Raw genomic sequence first — 26,970 nt, 5'->3', positions numbered from 1 at the left:
CCAGCTTGGAAAGGCAACTTGTGGTGCTGAGCTGCGGCAGCCTGTGAGGACATCCAGCTTTTATAGCTGTGGAGTGCACCCCCTCTTTTCAGGACAAAAAGCAATGCCAACCTTAGTCAAAAGGTTTAGTGATTTGTGAGAGAGATTATATGTATATGTACTTATATATATTTATGATTGTAAAAGAGGAGAATGTGCCATACACAACAAAAAGTATTGCATTTATGAAGTGGATAGTGTCAAGTTAATTCACAACCTCCTTTGGGTTTTATGTTTTCTTTAGTTTTTTTGTTTACGGTTTTCAGTCATCTCATTAATTAACACTTTTCTGTGGGAAGAATAAGGGTTCCTGTTTCTCTCTTTTTCTCACAAGAATGTTTTCTAAGCATGTTTTATTATGTATGTATTTTCTGCATTCCCATCTCAGAGCCTGAAATCAGTATTTTCTGAATAATTCCCCAGTATCTCTTTGGGTTATGTGGCCTAAAAAACTCTTTGACTTAATTAAAGTAAATGATCTAAAAACGAAGTCTTAAGATCTAAAGTTTTCTGTTAGGAGAATATCAGGAAGGCATGAACCCTAACAACTTCTATAATCAGAGAGTCAGTTTTACTGTCAGGTGTTTTACTTTGTGCTAGTGCTTGGTTTGTCCTATGCTGTCCTAAGAAGCTTTGCTCTTACACTCAGATAAGGAGTAAGCCTCTGCAGAATGCCAGTTAGTGTAGTAGATGGCTTCCAGATACACCTGATCTTGAGAGTGGATGCCATTTTAATCTGTAATCATGTGACAGTGACCTCCAGATTTTTATCAGTTGAAAGTCTACATCCCAAGTCATTGATCCGATTTGAACTTTAAGCTATCAGACTTCTATTATAAGCATCCTTCCTTACCTCTTCATTTTCTTGTGGGTGTGTGAACAAACTGTGCTTCAGACCTTTGCCATTCATGAGGTATGTCCAAGTTTTTTAATAAGAACCACAGCCACAAAGGAAAGCAATATTGGTATTTGTCCTTGATATGACTTTTCCACAGCTTTATTTTTCTCACCTCAACTGTGACATGGACAACAGTGTAAAGAGCCAAAGTTAGAGGTCATCAAATGTTTCATATGGCCAGTTCTCAGGAAATTGCATACGTCTCTAAAATCCAGGTTTCTTGAAGTCGTGAAAGGCACTGAATTGATCAAAGTGTAGAACCATCAAAAAGTGAAATTTACAAGTGTTTGTGTTGGACAAACACAACATCTTCACAACACTTCAAACAGAAGATGTTGCTGCAAATGGAGTGTGAAAAAATTATTTGCTTAATTAGTAGTAAACAATCATGGCAGCAAAAGAATTTTAGGTGTTTCTATTCTATTAATCATAGTCCAGATTTGCTTCTAACAATTTTACTTTGAAAATTAGGCTTGTTTTATTATTGTTCTACTCTTCTCCAAATGAGGATGTAACTTTTTTACTGCTTGAATTTCTGTGCATTCTTCATCCAGTTTTAAGGCCTCTAGCTTGCACCTTGTATTGCCATTTACATCTTAGCAATGCAAGGACACATTGTTATCATCTGGTAGTGCTCACATCTTGTCTTCACTTTGTATGTCAACGTAGAGGAGATTGAAGGTTCAAGACATAGCCTTAGTCCAGCCTTGCTGATTTTCTTTCTTCCATGAAACAGATGCTATTTAGAAAGACCTGTTTAATCTGGTAAACGGACAAACTGAATTTTAATTTTTGCACTCCTTGTCAAGATCTGTAACTGAAAATATTTTTTTTCCATGATAGAATTATCATATGGGCATTGCTTTATCAGCAAGAGACAGATGTAAGTGGTGTTTATTTAGAAGTGTGCGTGTCTATATTTAAGTATGAACCTTCAAAAGATGTCTGTAGGAGAGGGAGATAATCAAATCCTGAAGAATTTCTGCCAACTGACTTCTGTCAAGGTCAAAAGGATTATTTAATGAGTCTTGCTTAGTCAGGAGTTTTGACTGTCTTCTTCCAGAATGTCCTGAGCCTTAAGATGTTGTCACAGGGAGTAAATTCTCTGGGCTTCAGTTTATCATAAAAATAACAATAAAAGTAGCTTTTGTTACTTCCCTGGATGATGTCTTCAGGTAAAATATGATTTTCCCCTGCTTTGCACCTTGGGCTATGAATTCTAGTAGGTTTCCTTTTCAGTTTCTTTTAAAGTCCCACCTGTAAATGTTAAATGGTTGTAGAGACTCTTCTGAAATACTAGCTGTAATTTTTCTTTGCAGTTACTTCAAATAAATCAGTAATACAGTATTTTTAAACTACATTAGAGAATATTTATTACCTTAATATGTAGGATATTTTATCAAATATTCTGAACATCAAGGAAAAAATTAATAAAAGAAAAACAAATCAGCAGCCTAACTTTATCTGACAGTATGTAGAGGAGTCGGTTATGGTCCTTCAGTGCAGCTTATCTGAAAGTCCTTCATGTAGACTTCTTCTGTGCTTTCATGCTCCAAATGCTTGGAAAAAATGAAGTTTTTTTCAGAAACTTTGCTGCAGTTAAAGTGCAGTAACCACCAGCAGTAGTGGAATACTGTCATGATTTAACCCCGGCCAGCAGCAGAGCTCCACACAGCCCTCGCTCAGCCTCCTGTGGTGGGATGCGGGTGAGAATCAGGAGAGTAAAAGTGAGAAAACCTGTGGGTTGAGGTAAAGTCAGTTCAATAGGAAAAGCAAAAGCCATGCACACAAGCAAAGCAAAACAAGGAGTTTGTTTGCCACTTTGCCTGGGCAGGCAGGTGTTCAGCCATCTTCAGGAAAGCAGGGCTCCATTACACATCACAGTTACTTGGGAAGCCAGATGCCATCACTCCAAACATCCCCCTCTTCCTTCTTTTTCCCTCTGCTTTATATAAGGAACATGATACCATATGCTGTGGAATATCCCTTTGGTCTCTTGGGATCAGCTGTCCCAGCTGTGTCTCCTCTCAACTTCTTGTTCACCCCCAGCTTCCTCACTGTTGGGGCAGTGTGTGAGGCATATGAGGGCTGGACTTGGTGCAAGCACTGCTCATCAATAATTTAAACATCTATTTTCAACACTTTTCAGCACTAATCTAAAACATAGTCCCATATTAGCTACTATGAAGGAAATTTATCCCATCATATACAGCACAAATAGAAAGCTCAGAGAACACTGCAGACATGCGAGATCCATTCAGGGTGTACTACAGGGACAAATAAAGGAGAAAGGCACCCCCCAGGATGTGTAATGGGAATGGTTGAATCTTTTATGTGGAGTATATGTAGGCTACGTAGAACTGAACTTGTAAGGGGAAAGGGAGCAATAGTCATCCTACCACAGTCTCTTCGTTATTTTTCTCTTTTAGCTGAATTTATCTCTGCAGGCTGAAATAAATGTAATTGTGGTGCCCTAAATAGTCATGAAGGTTCAGGGTTCTAGCTCTAGTTTTCAAGACCAATGGTGAGGAATGGCAGACTCCTTTTGAGGAGTGTACTTGTAAGGTAATAAACTGGAAGGCTCCGATATCCCAAGACAAACTGAAGTTTTGGGTTCAGTTGTTGCCAGCAACAGAGAAAATATCTTCAGTTACATCTGTATCTTGCCTCTTACGTTTTAATTGATAGAAGACTCAACTAAGTGAAAAGAGAATTTCATCCTAGTTTGTTATTGACTTATCTATGTTGTACGCAGATGTGAACAACCACTTACGGGAATTCAAATCCTTAAATTTTTCTCCCAGTTGATAAGCCCTTTCATAACAAACCTTTAGCTGTTGGAAAAACAGCTGCAAAACTTTAATAAAATTAAGTTTTTACCTGCAAAACTTTAATAAAATTTTTCAAGAAATTACTTTAGTGCTGCATTTCATATGCAACTTGCCTGGCTGATACTGAAATGATAATTTTTTTATCAACATTATGCATCTTGGTTAAATGCTGAATTGGTGTTAGTTTGCTGCTGATACCAGCAAGGTAGATCCAGGAAAAAATTCCATAATGAGGAACTCACCAAAGAATGGGTAGCATCCCTTTAATGTGAACTAGAATTTTGACATGGTATGAGTAAGAATTCTTTGTATGACTGAAAAACAGTGGACTGTAAAATTACATAGAAAAGACAAAGCTATTTGTTTCAATGTCTTTCGGTTTCATGGAGATAGAAACAGAACAGTCACTAAGGACTTAAAAGGTAGTACTGGTATGTGTGTATGTAAAAACTTCCTGACCTGTTTAGACAGAAAATGGCAATAAAAGAATCAGTAAGGTGCATGACTAAACATGCCCAAGATAACTCTTCTTTATTCTAATGGGTGAGTTGAACCTGTCAAGTGCAGATGTTGCAATTGCAGAATGGTTTCCAGGCTTACATGGATGACAACCTGGATAGGATTTGAATTTTTTTGATTGTTTCTATATAAGCATATAAAATAGCAACTGGGTGCTGCTGAGTACCTATTAGTGATAGGCTAGTATACAATTTTACGCTCAAATCTTCAGCTGGGCTATGTCCCCCAACTCCTTTTTTCCCCCTCTGAGTAACATGTCTGAAATCTTAGAAGCAGGGAGACACTTAAATAAGACCAAGCACTGTTGAAGCAGTGTCTGTTCACCACAATCCTCATATGAAGCTTAAACCTAACGACCATAGGAAAAGTCCTTCAGTAAATTGTGAGAATAGAAGTGTTTAAAATGTTGTGATCAGCTGGAGTCAAGATATAGGTGAATTTTGCAAATAATGAAGATATTTCACAATCCTTGATGCAACTAAACACTTTCCTTACAAGAAGCCCCAGACTTAATGTAATCATGGGATCACTCAAGTTGGAAGGTAAGCCATGAGGTCAATCCCTTAGTCAGATCAACACTGCTCAATACTGACCCAGGTTTCCTAGGACTTTTTCCACCTGAGTTCTGACTGATAAGTTGGAAACCTCCACTCTTCTACCATTACACATCCATCTCTTTCTGTTGTGTTGTACGGAGCTGCTCAGTCACATTGTCTACTAAGAATCTCACTGGTGATAATCCTGTATGCTGGATGTGTGATAGTGTAACACACTCATAATCCATCATGTATCCCAGAACAGAATATTTTCAGGTACTTTTATTAACATGTATTACACATCCAAATTTTTCAATTATTCTTGTTAAATCTAGATGGAGACTGTGCTATTAAAGTTTTTGACAGGAACCACGCCACAGAACTATTTAAAGGTAATGATTAGGCACCAGAGTTAGCGTTTCCTTCAGTATTAATTGCTTTTTTGACACTACTGCTCTCCTCTGCAGATGCAGAGAAAGTATTTTTTGTTATTCATTAAGTTAGTTCAGTAATTATTTCATTCACACAGAATGAGGAGAAATCAATTCAGTAAGAAACCAGCTGGGAGTTAGAAAGTAGGAAAACTGGTTTTCCTCCTACTCACCTGCGAATAACAATGAGGTGTGGGAGGATAATATCTACTACCTCTAAAATCTTGTGGAGCATGGTGAAAAGAAACACCAAATCTGGTTTTACTTACTACAGAAAACATACTGTTTTTTAGTATGTCATTTTAATACCTAATGTGTTGTTTTAAGCTTTTCTTTGCATTCACAACACATCTCAAGATCATTTATTTAGTTTGGAACTGTCAGAATTCTGCTTGGAGATATTTTAGCATGTTCCATCCTATCACCAGTCATGATACTTATCTAACAGAAATAAAATAAATGCACCATTTTAGTCACCATTTTCTAGTATAATAAAAAATAAGTAGTATAGCAAAACCCAAGATTTCATTTTTTAGGGGAAGTGTTTGCCATTTTGTTACTTGGTTTTGGCCCTTATGAATCTGGGCACTTTCCAGAACTCTGGAGTCCTTTTTTCTGCCTGTGGCTGACTAGGCAGTTGTGTTCAGTGTGACATTTTTGTAATGCTCACATGGCATCAATGCCTTAGGCCTTATTTCTCTTCAGTTTTCTTCACCAGAGGCTTCAACCAAAAATGGCAAGTTGTGCAAAACGTAGCAGTCTGCTTACTAAGTATATCTTATGACAAGGAAATTGCCTTTTTTTTTTTGTTTTGTTTTTCCCAGCTACAGTAGTGTTTCCTGTATTTTTTTTCAAGCTGAATTTAAAGTGCTGGTTTGGGTTACAAAACAGTAAATTGCTGTGGATTTGTCTGCTTTGCTCTTAGTTGCTCCTCCTGTGCTATTATGCAACAGTGAAGTTAACAGATGTACTATTTTGCCTTCTTATGAAACAGCCACTTAGAGGGAACATCTCTGTTGTAAATCTTACTTCTCTTTTTGATCTAAATAAATACGATGACCTATGAAAAACATATATGAAAAATTTCTTTCATTAGTTCTTTAAAAAGATTACCATTAATAAGAGTATAGAAATTAAAATCCAGGAAGGAGACTTCATTGTTTTTGAGATTTTATTATAGATAGTTAAGAATTTATTGGTCTCTGCTTCATGATTTCTGTTGGTTTTTAAACAATCATAGCTTGATATAAATATTACAATATGCAGACAATTTTTGCTGCTGAGTAATGTGCATTGATACCATTTAGGCTGGTTTATGACAGTTCCATGTAAAGCACCCTTTACATATGATATTTAGAATCATTTAAATAAGAGATGGATAAGAAATAAACAAATCATCTCTTTGATCAGTTTCAGGTTTCTTCAAAAGATGATAACGGTCTGATAGTACCAAAGAGAAAGTCCTATCTGAAGCTGTCTGTCTCTGTATTTAGCAGCAAAATAATTTCTAATTGATTGAGTGCTATTAAGGGAAAGCGAACCTAGAACTGAAGTACATGAGATCCTTTCAGATTCCTTCTCTGATTTCTTGAGTTGTTTAGAGAGGCAAGAATCCCTCTAATACTTTCTCCATCTTCAGTCTGAAAACCTGGAAAGTGGTAATGACAAAAAACAAGGGAAAGAAAATGACTGCAGAGAAGCAATTATAATGCCATAGTGATACTGTGATATGCAGATTGATTAATTTTTTAAGGTAAATACATTTAAAACGTAGGCATCCTGATATGATAGTTATCCTTTTACTATACAAGGTAAATAAACACTTGGTTAAAATATGACTATGTCTGCTGTAGTTTTTTTGTGCTTATTTTTCAAATTGACTGTGGATTATTGTGCTGATCTTGGCATTGATACAGGTGTAATTAGAGACAGGAAATTCCTGAAGTAGTAGTTTTTTATTAATTATAATGCTACTTTATTGGAATACTATATCATGTTTTGCTTTTAGATGAAGTACATGTTTTGACTATGTTTGTAGCTGGATAAACCCTGCTTCTTGAAAAGAAAACCCTTTGCAGGAAAGCACAATGTGCTTTTACTTCACTGCATGTATGCAAGTTGATGATTGGATGTCAAGCATTTTATAAATCAAACCAGTATTTAAATTGTATTTTCCTCTGAAAGATAATACTATTTCATATAAAGACAAGCTGTGGTATTCTAACTTGGAGTTAATGTGCATTTTCTGAGTTACTGTTTTGTTTCAATGTTTTCTACTCAAAAGAAGATGTTTGCCTACCTATATTCAATTTGATATACTTGTAGGTGTTATTACCTTTGTTTTTCAGTTATCTATTTTGGATATTTTGGAAGCAGATACAAGCAATGCCTGCAGTGAGTCAAATAAAATTTCATGGTTCTTGTAACAACTATCACCGTACTGTAACTGCTACTTCACTTTGAAATTTAATACTAATTTTAATACTAATGTAATACTAATTTTGATCGCACTGTGGCTGCACATGCGCTCCCTAAACACATAAGGAAAACAATTTATCAGCGCACTAGTTCCAGCAGAGTAAGTTAATACACATCTGTGTGGATACTGTGGGAGATCACTGCTGAGTGGTATCTTATTAGACTGAAGGTCATCAGTTAGATTTTCTGGTAAAGTACTACTCTTCCTGAGTTGGCATCAGAACTAGTAACCAGTAATTCCTGGTAACCAATGGAAGGAGTAAAAAATATAATTTGTATGATCCATATAGTCATTTCACAGTTGTCTGCCTTTAAAAACCTTTTTGAAGTAGATAGAAGACATTGCTGGAGCTGTAATGGAGTGGACTTTTGCAGTCAATAGGCTAGGCACCCAGCCAATTTGTAATTCAGTGAGACACAATGCATTATCTATTTTGACAGTCTTCATGGCTAAATAGTCTGGCTCTTGTAATACCTAACTGTATTTATAAATAGAAATGAAGAAGTAAAATGGCTGATCTTGACAGCAAACTTTGGATATGGCCAGAGTTCACACATGCTTCTTCCTTTCAGTGGAGTGGGAAGAACAAAGTAAACTGATCGAGTTAACTGGAACTTGAAAAACATCTCCAGCATGTGTTTTCCTTGAGGTTTCAGTAATGCATGAAGAAATGTGATAGTTATGAGCTCTGCAGTGAGACTTGGAAAATAATTGGTTTTCGCACCAAGAAAACAATTATTTTAGTGGCAATGTGGTAGACAGAGCGTTCATGGAGAGCCATACTTAGAATAGTGGCTGTCCGGTTTGCATGTTGTGTGAAGGATTGAACAGGAGGAAGCAGTCCTTGTTTCTGATTCCTATTTCTTGCTCCAGATAAAGTATTTTAGCAGATAGTTTTCATGGTGAAATACAGGCAAAGGCTGGAACGTCAGTATAAGTTCCAAAGACATCTGCAGGCTCTCTCCTACACTAGCACAATTTATCTGGAAAGGTGGGCATAATACCCTTTGACATTGTCAGTAATATATATCTTGTTGAAAACAGGAATTATTTTTTAAGTTCAGTTTGGGTTGAAATGGGTGTAGAAGGTGCACATGTTAGCAAGTAATATATTCTGATATAAAAAGACAAGAATTTGTGTTTTCTTCTACCATGTGTTACAATAAGCAGTCCCAAAAGTTAAACACTGGACTCTTAAAGCCCTTCTTCTTGGGCTTCAAGCTGTGAGTGCTCATCTCACACAAGAAATTGACAGAGGTCACTTAAATTCTGCATGTATGTGCCTTGCAGGAGAGGTTTGGATTCCAGACACACTTCTTTACCCTATTATATCCAGTTTATTTTTCTTTAATTTCATCTCACTTTATGGTCTTCTCCTTAGAAATTAGTGTTGTGTGAGAGCTGTGGTTTCCACTTTAGCCAGGTATCTAAAAACCCTGTGCGGTGTTGCACCTGAACCTCCTGGTGGGCACAGGCATAATCCAAACCCAGCTTTCCTCAGCATAAATACAACAGCCCCTTGTGGTAGTGCTCAAAGTCCAGGTGGACTCAGCTCAGCTCTGCATTGAGTAGTTGGCCTTGATTTCATGACATGGAGTGGAAGGGTCCAATGCCCTGGTCAGACTGTGTCGAGTTAACTTTGTAACACATCTCTGAGCCAGGATTCTTGCCTGATTCAAAGCTAGAGGTTGACCCAGTCTCAGTATAAGAATTGAGTGTCTCAAGATGGGGATACTGATAGGGGCTGCTCAGCAGCTCTGCTCAGGGACTCTGGTGTGAAGTTTCATGTTGAGTGGTTACAAGTGGTCTGGACTGGAGAGGTTCTTCTTATATTGCAGGGGTGTCTGGGCCTGGTGTTGCAATGGGCTACTGCCAGGTTATGAACAAATGGGCATGGCCTAGAAACCTCCAACATTTATAAACATAATCTGAGTAACCAGCTTTTTTTTTGTATTGTGAAGAACAGGGTGAAATACTAGAAAGTATTTATTTACCAAGTGTTTTGGGAAAAGAGTATGAATTCTGCAAGTCGGAATTAGAGGTACCTTACATAAAATCAGACAACGACATCAGATACATTTACTTGGACTAATATTCTTATACTCTAGGATAATGTTTTAAGTCTGTGTGGCATTTCATTGTGGCTAGTTTATATGGTGGTAGACTCATTTTCTTAAGAGACTGTTCTGGTTCATGTTACACACACTTTGGTTTATGTGTTAACAAACAATCTTTTGTTGCTGCTGTCACTGTTGTGACAGTAAGGTCAGTTTCTCACCAGGTGATGATAGGACCATCACAAGTACCCTGTAGCAGCATTTTCACCTCGTTTGGGTGAGAACCCCCCCAACCTCTGGTTTGCTCCAGCTGGCCTGAAGTTCCTTGTCAACACTCCGGTGTATGCGTGATGAGGTTCTAGTTAAAATAATCTCATCTGTGTGCAAAAAGTTGTCCGGTTCAATGATACACCTATCTCAATAGATAAATGGTGTCCATTAGTTTACCATTTACTTCATATGAGCAAAGCAGGATCCAGCTGGGGTGTTCACAGGACTGCTGGGAACTCCCTGGCTCCCCAGTCCCTGACATGCAGTTGATTATCTTATTACCATGGACTGGGACTGCCTGTGGAGTTCTTTTATCGATTCCTCAGACCTCTGGTGGAGCTGGGACTGCCCGGGGCGGGTTCCAGTAGCTATCAATCAATTATCTCATCTGTACAGAAACTAGCTAGGGAGTTCCCGGGACTGCCCAGGGAGTTCCTATGGCTGACTCAGCACACCCAGCATGTGCAGGGGCACAGCCCTTGTCCCCAGCTGTGTTACAATTACAGCCAGGGTGTTAATTGGGAGTGCACGTGCATGTACCCAGCTGGTGCATGGAGGCAGGAGGGTTGGGAGGACCAAGAGGTTTTGCAGAGGCCACTTGATGCTTGGGCATTTCCTGGTGTGTCCTGCTCAGTTGACTAGTAGACTGTGTTCTTTGGTAGACACAGATACTTTTTTTTTTTTCCATGCCAGGCTGCCATGTTTACAAGCTACCACAAAGTGCTTTTCCTGCCGTGGAAAATCAAAAACATTATGCACACTGTCACCAGAACTACATTTCAGCAAAGGTCTCTTTACTGGAGTGATTTGCTCTTACCTACTACAGTGGGTATTGTTTGAGCCTTCTGTTTCTTCCAGAAGAAAGAGCAGCCTATTATTGAACTTGTAGTGCTTTCTGACTAAAAAATATGTTCACTGCTGATGGAGAATATTTAAATCTCATGGGTTTGGAACCTGGTGTGATACCAGGTAGTTGTCATAAAGTGGCTTCCCCTAATACGTGAGGGGATGTAAATTTAAACTTCCATATAGTTAATCTCCTTTTTCTTTTGCAAATGAAATGTAGTGAGTAAGCCAGAAGTACAGTAAACAGATATGTCTGAAAGGTTAGTTTGGAAACACAAGAAACAGATAAAGTTGGTTAGAGTAAGAAAGAGTGAGAGATGTTTGAGGTCTGTGTTCATGAGCATATAAGGTAAGAGTGGGTTCCATACTATTTTCTTTTTCAGACCACTCTCTCCAAAGACAGCCTCCAGGTAGCAGATGAGGTGGTTGTGCTTCTTCAGTGACCTATCCTACAGGGATTCTGAGGAGCCATGTGTACACCCCTTTGAAATAGCAGCACATCAAACTTCCTCATACAGAGCAAAACAAGGGGAAAAATTAAAAATATATATTCACTACTAGTGTTGTTCAAAATCAAATTTGCTGTATGAAATATGATGTAAGAACAGTGAAGGTGGGAGTGCTATAATGGACAAGGAGATCTCCACAGGTATGGGAGACCTTGGTAATTCTAGTTTGTTGGCAGAAATAGATCAGCTGGTCAGAATTATAGTATCTAACTTTTAAAGACACAGTACACTAAAGAAGGTCTTTGAAAACTCTGATCACTGTGAGCTGCGTAAGAGGAGAAATATTTGGATTTGTGCTAAAAGTAGTATGGCTGCATTTGGAGGGAGTGAAATGTATGTGCATTGGAAATGGCAGTTTCTGTAAGAGTGAGTGTAGGTGCATGGCAAATAACCTTGATACAATGCCTGGAGAACCGCCTAAGGGTCAGGACACCTGAGTTCATCCCTGGGGTCCCCTGCTGCCTTGCTGCCCTGCTGCCTTGGCCAGTTTATTTGCTTTCACCAACAACAATCAGGAAAAAAATCCTTCATTTCCTCTGGGATTGATTCACAAGAAAGACAATGAAAGCAGGGAAGTGTTATCATCTGTGGTTGGAATGCCACACACCTAGTGAACGCTTAACCCCTGCTTGTATTTTTAATTTAAATGCAGTTAGTTTATATCAGGGGTTTTCCCATGGTTTCTTTAGAGATGTGAGATAATGAGATTTTATTTTCTCCCGAAATGTAACTCTTTAGAACAGTGTCTTGCTTGAAGTGTTATGTAAAGAATAGTCCTGTTTATGAGTACAGTGTAACACATTAGATCACCTTTCATTGAACCATGTGCTTTATAATTAATGTGCAAAATTATGTCCTGTCTTTTTTTCAAGTGGAGCTTGAATAGCAGCATCCTTTGCTGTGGTCTAAATTGCAGAAAATCCTTATCTTAGTAATAACTTTCTTTATGAATATACTTTACCTATCTGTCATAAATTGTACTTCAGCTGCTGCAGCAGTGCACAAAGGAAGAAAACTTTAAGCAAAAGCTGAAGATGAGCCTGATCATAAATTTGAGCTGTTTTTCACAATATAGGTTTGCAACTGACTTATTTGTGTGTTGTTGGATGAATGACGAAGTGGGATAAAGCTCTCAGTGTCTCCTTCCCTTACCTTCCCTGGAGAGAAGGAGAATTGCCCAACTTAGATGCTTATCACGTAAAAGCCTGTCTTTCTGGACTGGTGTGTGGAGTAATTCATTACTATTTTCACAGTGCTCAGGAAACAGACCTTTAAAACCTTTTATTTCCTAAGCCATAGTAGGGCAGCACTGAGGTTGCAGTGTCTCAGAAGATTGTAGTGACTTACTCATTTGCATTTCCAACTCTGTCCCCATGTTGCTGCAATACATTTGTAATGGTCTTATCTAAATTCAGCAATTTACAAGGCAGCTATTACCTTATTCATTAAGAAGGGAAGAAATTAAAAGCAAAATTGGTTACTCTTTGATCAGTCAAAATTGCTTCCCTGTAGTGGTATTCAAACTGTATTTCTAAACATGAAAAAGTTGGTGAAATGCAGAAGTTTCTGGGGTTTTAAGAAAAACGTGTTTGTTTTTTGTTTTTTTTAATAAAGTTTTGCACTTAATACAATGTAGTTTCTTTTTGGGGGTAATTAACTTACAAACTGCTAGGGGCTTTCCAGCCATGGGAAACCCTATCCTAAAGCTCATTTTAGCACAGACAGCTGTAGAACAAGTCTTACCTTCTTAGCTAGCTATCCCAAACATTGTCTAGAGAGCTGCTTTCCCTGCCTTGACTGCAAGGGCACTGCTGCAGAGAGTGTACCAGTCATGCTGAAATGTGTAAAATTATCATTTAAGCCAAAATAATGTCATAACCTTCTAAGCAGTGTATAATCCTAATAAGATTAATCTTTACCGAAGAAAAACATAAACTATATAACTTAATAAAATCATAATCTATTCTGAATAAACTGTATTATACATGTTTGCTGAATGGATTATATAAATTTAATGAAATTACACTGTCTTATAAGCAGGATACAGTAAGTAGTAATGGCAGCTTTTCTATACACAATATAAGAGAGCAAGGAAGAAGATGGGGATTATTAGAAAATTAGTTTAATCAAAACAATTAAAAATATAAAGATAAAAATAGAATAATGATATCGTAAGTACTGCAACAATGAGCTTCATGCTTCTTTTGAGTGTATTAGCCATAACCAAAGTAAGATACATGAACATCTAAGAAGACGACTGACATGGTGTTGGAATGACATAGCCGATATAATTGAAAAAGATTTGAGAAAATGTAGTACTTTCTCAGCATCTGTTCAAATTTTTATTCATATTTCTTTAGTATATTGTATATTTGTCCATTCCATCTCTTCATTTGATACGTGATGGTGGATTCCAGGCTGTTAGCACTTCTGAGCCAGATGGCATACACTCTGTCATGCTGAGATCATGTTAGAAATGTCATCTATGCAACTCAGCTGAGATAGAGTAGCACTTTAAAATTAATTCCTCGGTTGTCCACTATAATTTTTTTTTTCTCACTGGGGTATTGCACCCATGTAAAAAGAATAAAGATGCTTATGTAGCAGTCAAAGAATAAAGCATTTCCAAATATTTTTGTTAGCGTACCAAATTTGAGTTTAGTTTGCTATGGTAAGGAATATTGTCCTTGCAGAAGTACTTAAAGTACTATGAAAATTGCTTTTAAAACTATGTTAGCACAAAAACATCACCTCTCCAAGAGCATATTTTTGGAAAACTTTATGAGACAGTCAAGAATCATGCTAAGACAGAATGGTCTGAGGCCTTAACCTTTCCTGTAAGAGTAACAGACTAAGGGATTTTCCTGGGTTAAGTGGAAGGAAGATGACAAGAGAAAGGAAGAGCCTGTTGAGTTGCTTTTTTGTTTGTCCAGCGTTGTGATGTGCCTTGGGCAGACAAAGAGTTACTTTTCAGATAAGTATTGTCCCACCCCAAACCCCTTGTGAAGGACGGCCCAGGAGTTCTGATTGGGTTTGAGTCCCTGGCGGTTTCTCCCTTGCTGTGTTTCTAGTGGTCCCTGACCCTGAACTGCACCATCAAGGGTGGAGACCCTCAAGGGTTCTGTCCCTCAAAAACCCCTGCTGTGCCTCTGTTCGGGGCTCTCTGTTCTGGACCTGAGTTTGTTCCCACGCTGAATAAATGGTTTCATGAACCGGGAACCTGGCTCGTTGGTGTTTCATGCTGGTCCCCAGAACCCTGCTGCTTCCCTGGACGAGATCCTGAGGTTGCGGACTGCAACAGTCCAGATTAAAACACACTTCATATTCCGACAGGCATAATTTTAAAAGTCATCTCTTGTCATGGAAACACAAGATCTTGTGATCTTACACAGCTTAGTCCCCATTCCATACCTTCATAATAGGTGGTTAAGCACTGGGAATTGAACAGTGTAGTACCTATAAAAACTAGACTCAAATCAAACCATTTTTTCTTTCATGCATATTAATTTCATAGTAGATTTAATTATTTTGTGTATCTATAAAATCTCAGTGGTTTAAAACCATCTTTTTGGTTATATTTGGACAATGCTGGTGGGCTTCAAAGAAAGGGAGCACAGGAGGTTATGTAGAATGTAAAGGATTATATTTAAAGGAGTCCCTGAACTTGCATCATATGCTAAGGGATTAAGCATGTTTTATAAACTGATTCATATCATATGACCAAATGATGAAAATGAAGTTAAGTTTCCTACTAAGGACTAGTCTTCGTGTGCAACATGCTGGATAGAAAAGCTGTCCCCCCACTGAAGGCTGCAAAGGGAGACATGAGTCATTAGCTTGGATGAGGACAGTGCTGGACATTTGTAAGGGTGTCCCTTTATCCGGTTACTGAGATTCTAATGTCTAATCTGGTAGAAGTAAGTGTCATGTTTTACTAGTGTAGTTTTTAGTTCTAAATTATGTAAGTAAAAGAGAAAGGAGGGATAGGAGAAATACTTATTTCAAGATTTGTAACCGGTAAACAACTCAAAGTAAAATAGATGGCATTTGTGTTAGCTATTCATTTGGCTTATTCTGTTTTCCTTGCCGTGTCTGTTACTTTTCTTCTCTATATGATGTATTTATTTTCTGAGACTACTGGCTTTTGAAGGGCCAGGGGTTCATCCTTTTCTGTGTTGAAGTGGCCCTGTAATGTTGGAACCTGCTTAAGAAACAAAGCAACCTAAAACAACCACAGCACTTGCAGCTGGTGTGGAAGAAGATGCAATATGAGCTTTGCCTGTTTGCCTCTGTTTACTGTCAATGAATCTTCCGGGGTGATGCTTTTTTACTTCTGATCCCTGAAATTCGAGTATTTTTCTCTTTTCCTTGCACAGAAATTCTGAGTAGCACTGTGTTTTTTCATGGTTCTTGCACCTTAATTAATTGTAGGTTTAGGGGTTAGATATATTGCACTGTGTTTTTAATATTTAAAAGGCTCTTTGTTCTTGCATTTTTTTATGTGTCTCTTTCATTTGTCTGTAGACACAAAGATCTGCCTTTTTCTTAAGTCTGTAGCTTCTGTGATACAAAGATTTAGCACTTGATTACATGTTGTCCAGCTTCTGCTTGCTATCATAACTAACAAAGATACAGCAAGGAGAGGAGAAGCGACAAGAATAAAGCAGTGTGCCTTTGAGTATTGGTGGAATGACAATGGGCAAGAAGATTCAGTAGTTCCATGCAATCAAGAACAGTAACACATTTATTAAGCAGCTACAACCCATTACTTCATTCAAATGATTTTCTATTAAAAATACCTTTTTATTCTCCATCTAACCTGGACTTCCCTATGTTGCAACTACAGATAACAAAGCTGTTGTTACAGGATGCAGGCTGTACAGGATATATGTTGTTACAGGATGCCTGCAAACAGCCCAAAACACAACACCACTTGAAAGACTCAACTGCTGAAGCATAGTTCATTTGTTACAGCAAGTAATGATGTCCAGAGGATTTAGAAATGAAAGCTAAGGTGATGGTGAGCAGTAATAGATACTCCAAGGTTATAAGTAATTTTCCATTGTTTGAAGAGGAGAATCGGACCATGTTCTTTCTATGGCAGATTAAAAAATACAAGAGAAATTACAGCTTTCAGCAATTTGAATTTGCATGCTGGTAGACTAAACTTACATCTTCTTGTGGAAATACGACATGTATCTTAAGCCTGAATGATTTGATGGGTCAGGTTAAGTCTGTCCTCCCACCTGTGAGCTGGTGGCCTGTCCCCAGGGAGGTGCCTGATGCCCTGAGGTTGGGACTGGCCCCGTGCCACTGGCTGCTCTGCTCCTGGCTGGGGATGTGCCCTGACTACCCCCCTGCCACTCCCTGCCCCCAGGGATCGGTGAAGCCTCCCTGACACCCTTCTGGGAATTAGTCATCATATCATGTGGGTTATGTTTGGTTACTTAGTGCTTTTTTGTTATTTCTTGTGGATTTTGTGAGTGTTACTCCCATGTTTTATTCTGGTGGTGCTGCCTATTTGCCAGCCCAGACTGATGCCTTATTTCATAGAGAGCCACATGACATAAGTGGTGTTAATCTCGAAAATGATAACTTGAGGACAGTGATTTTTCATAATCACAGGTAGGTAGAGGGAAAATTACCCTTGAACAGTATTAGTGCTTGCAGAGACTTTTCTAGTTCTCCTGCCCTGAGCTCTAAGGAGTGCTTCTGATTATGAGACTGAACTTGAAAGAGAATTAAACTGTAGATTCAATTAATTTAAGGGTGGATTTTCTGCCTTTTCTTTCTGATAAGACTAGTAACAGAATTTTCATAAGCTCAAGAGATCTTGTCCACAGCATGGAGTTTCATGGCACGGGGGAAAAGGGAGTCTCCGTGCCCTGGACAAAGATTTATGAGGAAATAGGTTTTCTGTTTGACTCTTGAGAAGTTCAAATTAGGGGGAGTACGAGAAGGTCATTAGTTGCAGTCCTGAAATGAGCACCTTGTGAAAAATCTGTCCTACTGAAGCAAGTCTTTATTTTCTGCTAGTAGACAGACACATACAATTAGCTCATTCTATGTAATTCAACACATTTCCCTGTTTGAGAAGGTTCCTGTGCTACTTGGTTTCATCTTATAGCTTGTTTATAGCTGTTTTTCTACTGCAGCAACTTAACAAGTGTTTTTACTGGTCTAAGTTTTGTTTACTAACATCCTTTAGATGCCCACTGTTATTATTTTTCATTGTGTTATCACAGTTTAAAAGGTACTGTGGTATCAACCCTAGTGGCAGTAGCCCCTTTACGCTTCGAGGAGGAAAAGGATCAGCAGTATTTTATACCCGTTCAGTTATTTTCTTGGGATAGCATACTCATAAGTTTCTGATTCTGTCTATACTACTTGTATTATCTATCTATATTGTTACATGGTATAGGGAAGCTGTGTCTGTTTTCTGTCAAATTTGTCATTTTCTAAATCACTGTTTTCCTTCAAGCTCTAGTTAGAGGAAAAACTGAAGAGTATTTCCTCTGAAATGATCTTCTTGCTTACATTTCCAAGGGAAAAAAAAAGTCAGCTGTTCAGCAGCTTGCGGATGTTTCATATATGGATTTAGCACTTGCAAATTTTCAAAATGGGATCTCTCTTTTGAATATGTGTTCCTAAATCTGAGGTAACACCAGGGCACCTGAAGAACATTGTTTAGAGGGAGTTTCTGTTTCCTTGCTGTGATCTTTTCACATCTGTTAGACAGCATTCACACCAAGGAGCATGGACTTCAAGAATTTGTTTCATACTAAAAACCACCAGTAGCTGCATGCTGTGCTTTTCCTATGCCAGACCCACAAAGGATGTAAATCATTACTGATTCTATTCAATTAATGCTGCTGAGACTCATGCAGCTCTGGAGGTCCTAACTCTAATCCTAAGTGTTGATAAGTGTCAGAAGAATTTTCTTGTGCATTCTAGACAGGAAAGGAAGCAGAATGAATGGAGTGAATGTATGTACATTATTTGTATGAATAAGTTGTTCTTTCCTGAACACTGTACAATTTTTTCAATTGCCTCTGAATGTTCTCAATAAACAGGTAATTTTCTCTTTCCTATATGGATTTTTATTTGTTAATGTTTTTGTAGAGTAGTCTGCTTCATTCCTACCCTCTGAAATCTTTGGGTATTTTCCTTTAGGAGTTTTCACTTATTCCCAATGATATCATTACATTTTCTCTTGAAGCTCTGTGTTCATAACAGGATAATAGGGAGAGAAGTTGCTCTGTTTGTGATTGATTAGTGGATGTACAGTCTCAATTCCCTTGGAAAGTAGGCGTGTGATTGTTTGAGTCTGTGTTTCTTTGGAGAGGGACCATTTCAGGGAATTGTAGTTAGAGCTGCAAACAATCCATTAGTCACTCTTCCAAGCCCTGCCAGCATAATACGGTTCCCTGCAGTACATTATTGAGTGTTTTGTCCAATATTGGTTTGAGTGACTCAAGCCATGAGGCTTCCACCACTTCCTCTGAGAAACTATTTAATGGTCTGACAGAGCTCACTGTTAGGAAATATTTCCTGGTACTCAGCCTAAACTTTTTAACACCCAGATTGATATCATTACTGTTAGGTATACTTTTTTCCCCAGCTCTGTCTTGTTTGGCATTCACACTCTTGAGTGAATAGTAGATGGTATCATATCTCCTCATAAGTCAAGCAAATGCATAATTAGTTCTTCTATTTCAGTTCTCCAAATAGGCCATCTGTTTGGTGGAAAACAGGGCTGACTATGGAAAGATTTTTTTCTACTAAGTGCTTGTTTCAAACAAATAATATGAAAAAGTGCATTAGGAGTTCTTAGCAGCTCCAAGAAGCCCCAACTTACATTTAAAAGGCTTTTCAAAAAGTATGTAGAAGATTGTAACTTTTCCAAGCAGTCATTTGAAATAGTAATACCTTTTTCTAGCGCAGTATACAGCTCTAGCATTAATAATCTGTCAAATCTCACAGCTTTAGGAAATGTTTTGTAATGTTGCTTCATCTATTTATCAAGCAAATTCTATGTAGCTGCAGCCTGGAGAGAGAAATGGCAACAGAATTGCAAGTAGATCCAGGGGCCATTTGAATGTTTGTCAGTCACAGCTTTACAGCCAGAATTTACAAGTGTTTGGGTCATATAAGGATTGTTGAGGAAGGAAGTGTACTTTAATCCATCCAATCATTACACATCTCTGGATTTCTTCCTAGTAGCCAACATCTGTTCGGTATTTTTCTCCTTCCATCCTTCCTTCCTGCCTGCCTGTCTGCCTTATTGTAGTGTAAATTCTGCAAAGATGTATGCAGATAATAAATTGTATTTTGCAGCATCTGGGTATATGCTATTCTTATTTCTTATTAATAGTTTTCTGCTTGGTCAGAGACTCCCAGTCAGTGGAACACTTAGGTTTACAGTAAGACTTCTAAACTAAGATTGCATGCTTGCTTTGAAAAACATGCATGAATTCTAAGCATATATATGGTCATGTTTTTTGACAAATCACTGTGTAATTTGGGAACCAAGCCCATGTTTTGTTAATTTTTTACCTGAGATTACCTGATGTGTGTGGGTTTGTGACCTGGGCTTCCAGCTTGGGGAGTAAACAAGCTGTGTGCACTTCCTCTGAACTGTACTAGAAAGGATGTGCAAGTCCTCAGGCAAGAGCATTCCTAAGCTAACTTATTACAGTTTTACTAAGCTAATTAAAGGAGAAAAACTCAGTGATCACATTAAGATTTAGTCAGGTTTGAACCAAATCAGTGGTTTCAGGTGATTAACCTAACGATTTAATATAACAGATAGCCTTATATTGCACACAAATACGTAAATGCAAAAAAGGAAAAGTTAGATAAATTACAGTGTGCCATCAGGAAAAGAAAGTGAATATTTCCTGCAGCTTTCTCGTTCTATCATTCACAGCCCGAGAAGAAACAGAGATAGATTTGCTGAAGCCTGGGCCATGTACTATGTCTGTCAGGAAGTCTCAGGCACTTCCTTCACCTTCAGGTGGAGTGTCTGGGGCAGGCAGAATCTCCAAGAGAGACCTGCTGTCACAGGGGAAAGAAACACTTATTTCTGTTTCTTTCCCTTCTTCTCACAGGGAGCATTCCTCACTTTTCTGCCTCAGAGGCAATTCCTTTGGGGATGAGCTGTGTGGAGTGACACAGGAAGGGGTGGCTTCAGTTCACCACCAGCAGGTGGCATGTATCTGAGGTGAGGGTGGAAAGCCACCTCTGGGATGGTCCTTCCACTCACATTGATTCCCCCTGTAGATGAGGAGCAAGGTGCATGCAGGACTTTGAAGCACACATGTCTTTTATGTGAATAAACTCTGATATTTAAGGGACGGATATATTCCCACTCCCCACGTCAATTCTGTGGCAATATTCCTCATGCATGCCTGTGTCTGACCTGCTTTCTGCCAAAGGGCTGGTCTTCTCTGTTCAAAAGAAGAAATGGGAGAAGGAACACAGAAAGATTAAGATGTGCTCAAGAGTGTGTTTCCCTTCCATGCAGGTTATCCAGGCTGTCTTCTTTGGGATTTGTGTCTTGACTGACCTGTCCAGTCTTCTCACTAGAGGGAATGACAGTCAAGAGCAAGAGAGGCAGCTGAAAAAACTCATTTCCCTCCGTGACTGGATGATGGCTGTTCTAGCTTTCCCTGTGGGAGTGGTAAGTACCGTGTTAATCTGTGCATGTCTTAGCAAACTGGGTGAACAATGTTACTTACTGAATGTTTTCTTCCTGAAGGGGTTTCCCCATCGCTATACAAAAGACTACGCAGAAAGGGAAAAGTGGTAGAGATGATATTACTACTCTCTTGTTTTTCACGGGTGTAAGGGAAAAGAATATACAGTGTGTTGCTGAAACAATTTCTGGTTCATTATAAAAAAAGTAACATTACAATAGGAACTTGATTGTACAAGTAATTTTAAATGTGGATTGTACCAGCAGCATCTTGAGATTCAATTTAGGCTTTTTCTGCACCACATGTCATCATCAAGAGTAGCGAAAGTGCTGACTGTGGCATGTTTTACACCATAATGACATGAGGGAATTCGGGCTGCAAGACATTTTGACATTGGCAAGAAGAGAAGCAGAAGTCCAGGTTGCTCCTTGCTAATTCCACGGGGGATTCAGAGCTGGCAGAATAATTGAGGTAGAAAAAAAGGGGTGTTGTTAGTAATGTTAAAAAGCACACAGAAGGTATGTAAAAATGTGGGGTTGACATGTCTTTTTTCAGAAGAAAACTATTCTTTGGATCAGATCTTGCCCTGCTGGGACTCTGCACGTCACTTTCAAAGGCAAGAGGTGCTCAATGTCTTTACATAGCTAATAAAACCGCTAAAAATCCAAAATGTTACAAGTTTTTACATGGAAGTGTCACCTGTATTAGTCTAGTTCTAAGCTTAGATTGCAATGCAAAAATGTGTGAACATTTTATTAAAGTTATTTCTTTTATTATAATTCAGGATCAAACTTTAATTCTCTTTTTCTTAGTTCATTGTACAGTAGTTCAAAATAAATTCACTAGAAGCAGGTTTTTTTTCATGGACTATTAGAAAGCTGTATGAGGTCTTTAAAGTTGTACTTTCACAACAGCTGATCACTTTCTGTCAGTTAACAGCAGCTAACGTATCAATCCATCACTTATAATTTCATATATTCAGCGATGCTTCATTAGAATTTCATTTCACCATTTATGTGGAATTTCACAATACGTGAAGAAATACAGAATGCTTTTACAAAGTTACAAAAGGCAAAGCATATGTGAATCACTGCATGTACTTCTTTAATAAAAACCCAGCTGGTAGCCTTCCCTTATTATACTTGCTGGCCTGCCTTTTGGGAGCTGCTACAATTCATGTTGGGGTAGTGGACGACAGTTTTCCAGCAGTGGTAGAGGAGTCTGGATCAGCTAATGCAGCTAGTAGAAAATCTGTGCATAGACAAGTTTGCAAATATGCATTTTATGGGTGCAGAGATTTATGTCTCATTTGTATTTTTAAGGGGGATGGGGACTTAGAAGTAGTTGTGATTTTGATTAGCAACAGATGCTTTTCCTATTGTGTTGATAGTAGAAATGAAAAAGGAGAACAACTTCACACTATTTGTCTGTGTTTAAGTATTTTAAGTTTCTTTTTCACTCTAGAGATGTACTCCTTCACATGCATCAAAGCACACCCTCCTTGGCTCTCTCATGCCTCTCAGGATTCAGGGATTCTTTCCTGCCAGTTTTAGCTCCATACTGTTGTCTGTGTGCTCCTCCTCTCCTGCAATCCTTCTGACCTTGAAACTTCTCAAGATCTCGGAAGACTTCAGCTTTGCTTTGTCTTGACAATTCTGAACATTTCTTTTCAGGCAATGTTTTTCTTGCCACCAGTGCACAAAGAATCCCAGTTAGCCACTGCCTGTGCTATACAGCTGTTGTTGCAACATTTACAAATTAGCAGTTCCCCAGAGATATGTCGAATACCTGGAGATAGGTGGTTTCCCAAGGGTTTCATACAAGAACAACTTGTGTCTTAAACAAACATAGTAAGGGGTGGCCATGCTCATTGTACAGATACGCTCCATTTCCAAGTGTGACCTTCCTGTGGTGAGGGGGAACAATTGTTTACCACTTTACATCTTAAAAAAGAAATCCTAAAAAAGGTTGTTTTTGTTATTATTTCTTATCCTGGCTACTGAGAGGCAAACAGCAGCACCTCATAACTTTACACTGGGTGTCAGCTCCTTCCTGAAACCTGATCCTCACCAGCATCAGACCTCACCACACTGCAGCTATTGCTTGTCAAAGCCAGTACCTGAGAGACTGCTAGGCACTGCAGGCTCTGCTTTAGTGGGATTACAGATAGAAGCAATGCAGGGCCCAAAAGTAGCAAACATCTAACGCAGATGTTGTCATCTGAAGAGCTATTTATGTGGAAGAAAAGAGTGAAATTTTGCTATGATGGAGGTTCTCGTTAGAAGAAAGTTATTAAACACTGGAGTGCCTGCAGAAAAAAAGTTAAAAGTTCCCTTGTTTCTCATATTCTTTTAACAGCTTCCTCACTCCAGAAAAGAAAGGAAAAAAAGAAAGAAAATAATTTGAAATGCAAACTTCCTTTCCTTGAGACTCACCCACCTAGCTCTCTGTGGAGCTTCTCAGTGGATTCCAGTAGTGACACAAGGGAACCTTCACACATAAAAATTGGGCAGATGCGAATGAAATCTTTGTTGGGTTTCTAATGTAACAGTAGTGGTCATGCTTAAGTGCTTGTCAGTTACCTTAACATCTAAATTATTTTTATTGCTCAGTGTTTTACACTGGGCATATTTAGGCAATAATGCAAATACTAGGGGAACATTTTAAAACCTAATAGCTGCAGCTTTTCAATAGCAATTCACCATTTTTTCTTTTTTTTCTGTATTTCCTGCTTACTGGAGCCCTTGAGATGACTTGTTCTGAAAAACAGATGAGAAAAGGGGTTTCCACTCCCAAGTTAAACAATGATGTGAGAGAAAAAAAAAAAAAGTAACAAAGTTATTAATTTTTAAAACTTTTTTTTTAAAAACTATTGCATACAAACCAGCTAAGAAGTCCACCAGCTTCTTCCCGCCTTCTGAAGGAGGGGAAGAACACCCCAAGGGTAAATAATCTTCTTTTGTGGCTTCACAACAAATTAAATCTTGAAAACAAATCTAAACTTGAAAAAATCTGTGCAGCAAATCACATCTCTCCAGTGCTGCGATACGCATTTTTATCTTCAGAGGCTCTGATAAAACTGAATTGCCAACCTATATTTCACAGTAGAGTTAAGAAATAAACAAACATGAACCTCTTCTAAGGACATAATGGCTACTATTTACTTATTGTTGCTCCTTTTAATATGGTTCTTCAGCGAATCAAGTCAGAAATCAACAGATTAATTTTCTATGCAGTAAAGCCTTCTGCAACAAAAGGTCTGTGGGCAACAATTCCTAGCCTCTTTTTAGTTTGTTATAAGCCTGCAATACTATTCAAATGCCCAAGAGATTAGGAAGCATCCACTGAAGAAAATTGCTTGCATAGGCATTTTAGAAGTTCATTACCAATTTTCATCTATAATTGGACTTGCCATCCCTTTATCTTGTAAAGGAGATAGAGATTGAGAGTAATTTACACTACTGGAGTGATGTGAGACATGCTTAAAAGTCAGACATTACACCTTTAGACATTTAGCTTCTCCCTACTTTTTTTCTATTTGGTTGACATAGGTCATAAAGTTGCCAAGTTTCTGTGGTTAATTAGTGTTTTGTGTAAACTGTGTATGGTTTTATCAATATGTTTCTTGTCATTTTCACTGAACAAAAGGAAGAAGAGATAAAACAGGCATCTCTGGTTGTTTAAGACAGTGTTTAATAAAAATAGGAAGAACAAAAATTGATCTTATTACATATTAAAAGAGAGATTGCTGCCTAGAAAATCACAAACTATACCACAGACATTTTATATCATGTAGCATCAATAACTATGTTTGAATATGAGTCTAAACTGACCAGAATTACCTCTTTTTTTCTGTTTTACTTTCATGAGTTTAAAAACCTGTGATACAAAGGAGAGAAAGTCAGGCATGCTTTCTTATTTCATGTTTCTCTGTACTAGTAGAGTCAAAAGGAAAGCTGATCACCCTTCTGTAGATCATCAGTTATGCTGATCTGTGATCTTACGCCAAAAAAAGATGTGTAGGCATTTGCTGCAGTTTCCTAGTTACCTCATTACTTGACCAGACTACAGCATAATTTTATTTCCAGAACTGACTCAACCATGCAAAATTCTCTCTTCTAGATTTTACCCTCATCTGTTGTGATGAGAGGACTGGTGATGGGATAATTAGCAAGTAGTGGTACAATTGCTCCCTGAAGTCTATTCTCTGAGAGGGGTTTTCCCTGGTTTTTATTTCCCGCTCCTTGTGATTACTGTCACTGGTGCTTTTCAAATCCCTTTGGTGTATTGTGCTAGCTCTCAATCCTGCCTAAAGACAGTACCATGACAAGATGTACCTACTGCATCCTGTCTGTCTTTAACACCACTTTTCTTCTAGATATGATGTCAAAGAAGTTCACAAAAAACTTATTTATACTCACAGTTAACCACAAATGTCTTGGGAGATAGGCAGAAAGCCTACCTTTAACTGTAGTTACAACAAATTTTGTCAGGGTCACAAGGGTTGGGGATTTTTTTCTTTGTCATTAGCCATCCAGGAAATGACTGAACTGTGCAGCCCAGCCAAAACCAAAAACACATAGTGTAGGAAAATAAAGTTCCACTGGGTTCATTCTTCGTTTGCATAACATTTCTTGGTTGGACTCATGTAAAAGTGCAAATTATACCATTCTTTTTGTTGGCTTTACTTTCTTAGTTTCTCTTTGGTTCTATTTGTAGTGTTTTGACAAGGCCACTTGATTTCTCTTTTGAATAACCATCCATTTCCCAACTTGTCTGTTAAAACTTTTCCCTTGACACGTGATGTTCTCGTGTCCTCTGAAGCTTCAGCGGCAGAGGACAGACACTCAAGGAATACCTCTTTAAGTGAGAAGACAGCATTTTATTATCAGCCTTATTTTTTTTCTGCTGCTGTGTATTTGTTCAGCAGTCTTTCAGATGCCTGTAATAAGTGAGCTATTCCATATTTTCAGGTTCCAAGGTCTTCTGGAAAATTTGAGGTTTCCTTTGGTCTGTAATGACTGGACCCTAGATAGATAATCATTACAGACAGAATGATTACAGACTCTGGATAGGATATGTAGCAAATGAGGGACTTTTCTGTTCTATATGTTGCTTAATTTTATGTTTAACCCAGTACTATCTTTGCAAAGCTGTCAATCTTAGGAGGCTCCCGTGCAAATAAATGTCAAAAAACAATTGCTGGGGCCTGTTTTCTTCCTTGAATTCAAAGCCTTGAGTGTGTCATATACAGAGGAAATGGAAGGGTAATATTTGTGCCATTTTGCCTTGGGAACAAATAAAATATTGGGCTCCCTGAAATTTTTCTGCTTCATATGAGAAGCCTGTTCAGCCTGGCATGCGAGTATAGTACAATGTCCGTGTCCACAAAAGTGATGAGTTATGGCACAAGGAAGGCAACGTGAGCGCAAGAGCTACGGTTCTGCTTGAGGCTTACGTAGGTGTGAGAGACTGGAGAAAATGAGTACTGGCTCAGAACAACTAAAGGAAGGGAGGAAGAGGGGCAGGGCAAGTCCTGCGTAGGTGGGATGATGCACTGCTTCATACCACCCCCCTGAAGCCTCCAATCCAGACCCAGGCTGGCTGTTAGCCACTGGCACACACAGATATAAAGACTGCTGGAATGGCAGAAAGGGAAGTGGGGAGAAATTCTGAAAAGTACAAGATCCAGAATGGTATCAGTTGGATGGGTAGCAGCCCATGAGAAGGGAGATCATCCAGTTCACATCTTAAATGACCAAGTAGATTCTGGCACTTAGCTTGCTGTCTTAGCTGAGGAAAAGGAAGCAGAGCAAGAAGAGAAATGGAGGTATTTATTGGAATGGCTACATGTGAA

At 38.4% G+C, this 26,970-nt stretch overlaps 1 protein-coding gene across 1 annotated transcript in view; it reads left to right on the top strand.

The window, feature by feature from the left end:
- Nucleotides 1–26,970, top strand: part of AIG1 (androgen induced 1) — a 133,452-nt gene that overhangs the window by 16,001 nt on the left and 90,481 nt on the right. The window contains exon 2 of the mRNA XM_058835949.1: nucleotides 20,942–21,097. Coding sequence (XP_058691932.1) covers nucleotides 20,942–21,097 — 156 coding nt within the window. The remainder of the gene's footprint in view (nucleotides 1–20,941; nucleotides 21,098–26,970) is intronic.

This window comes from Poecile atricapillus, chromosome 3 (genome assembly GCF_030490865.1).
Source record: "Poecile atricapillus isolate bPoeAtr1 chromosome 3, bPoeAtr1.hap1, whole genome shotgun sequence".
NCBI lineage: Eukaryota > Metazoa > Chordata > Aves > Passeriformes > Paridae > Poecile > Poecile atricapillus.
The sequence above is the reverse complement of the archived record's forward strand: the minus strand, read 5'-3'. Positions and strand labels throughout refer to the sequence as shown.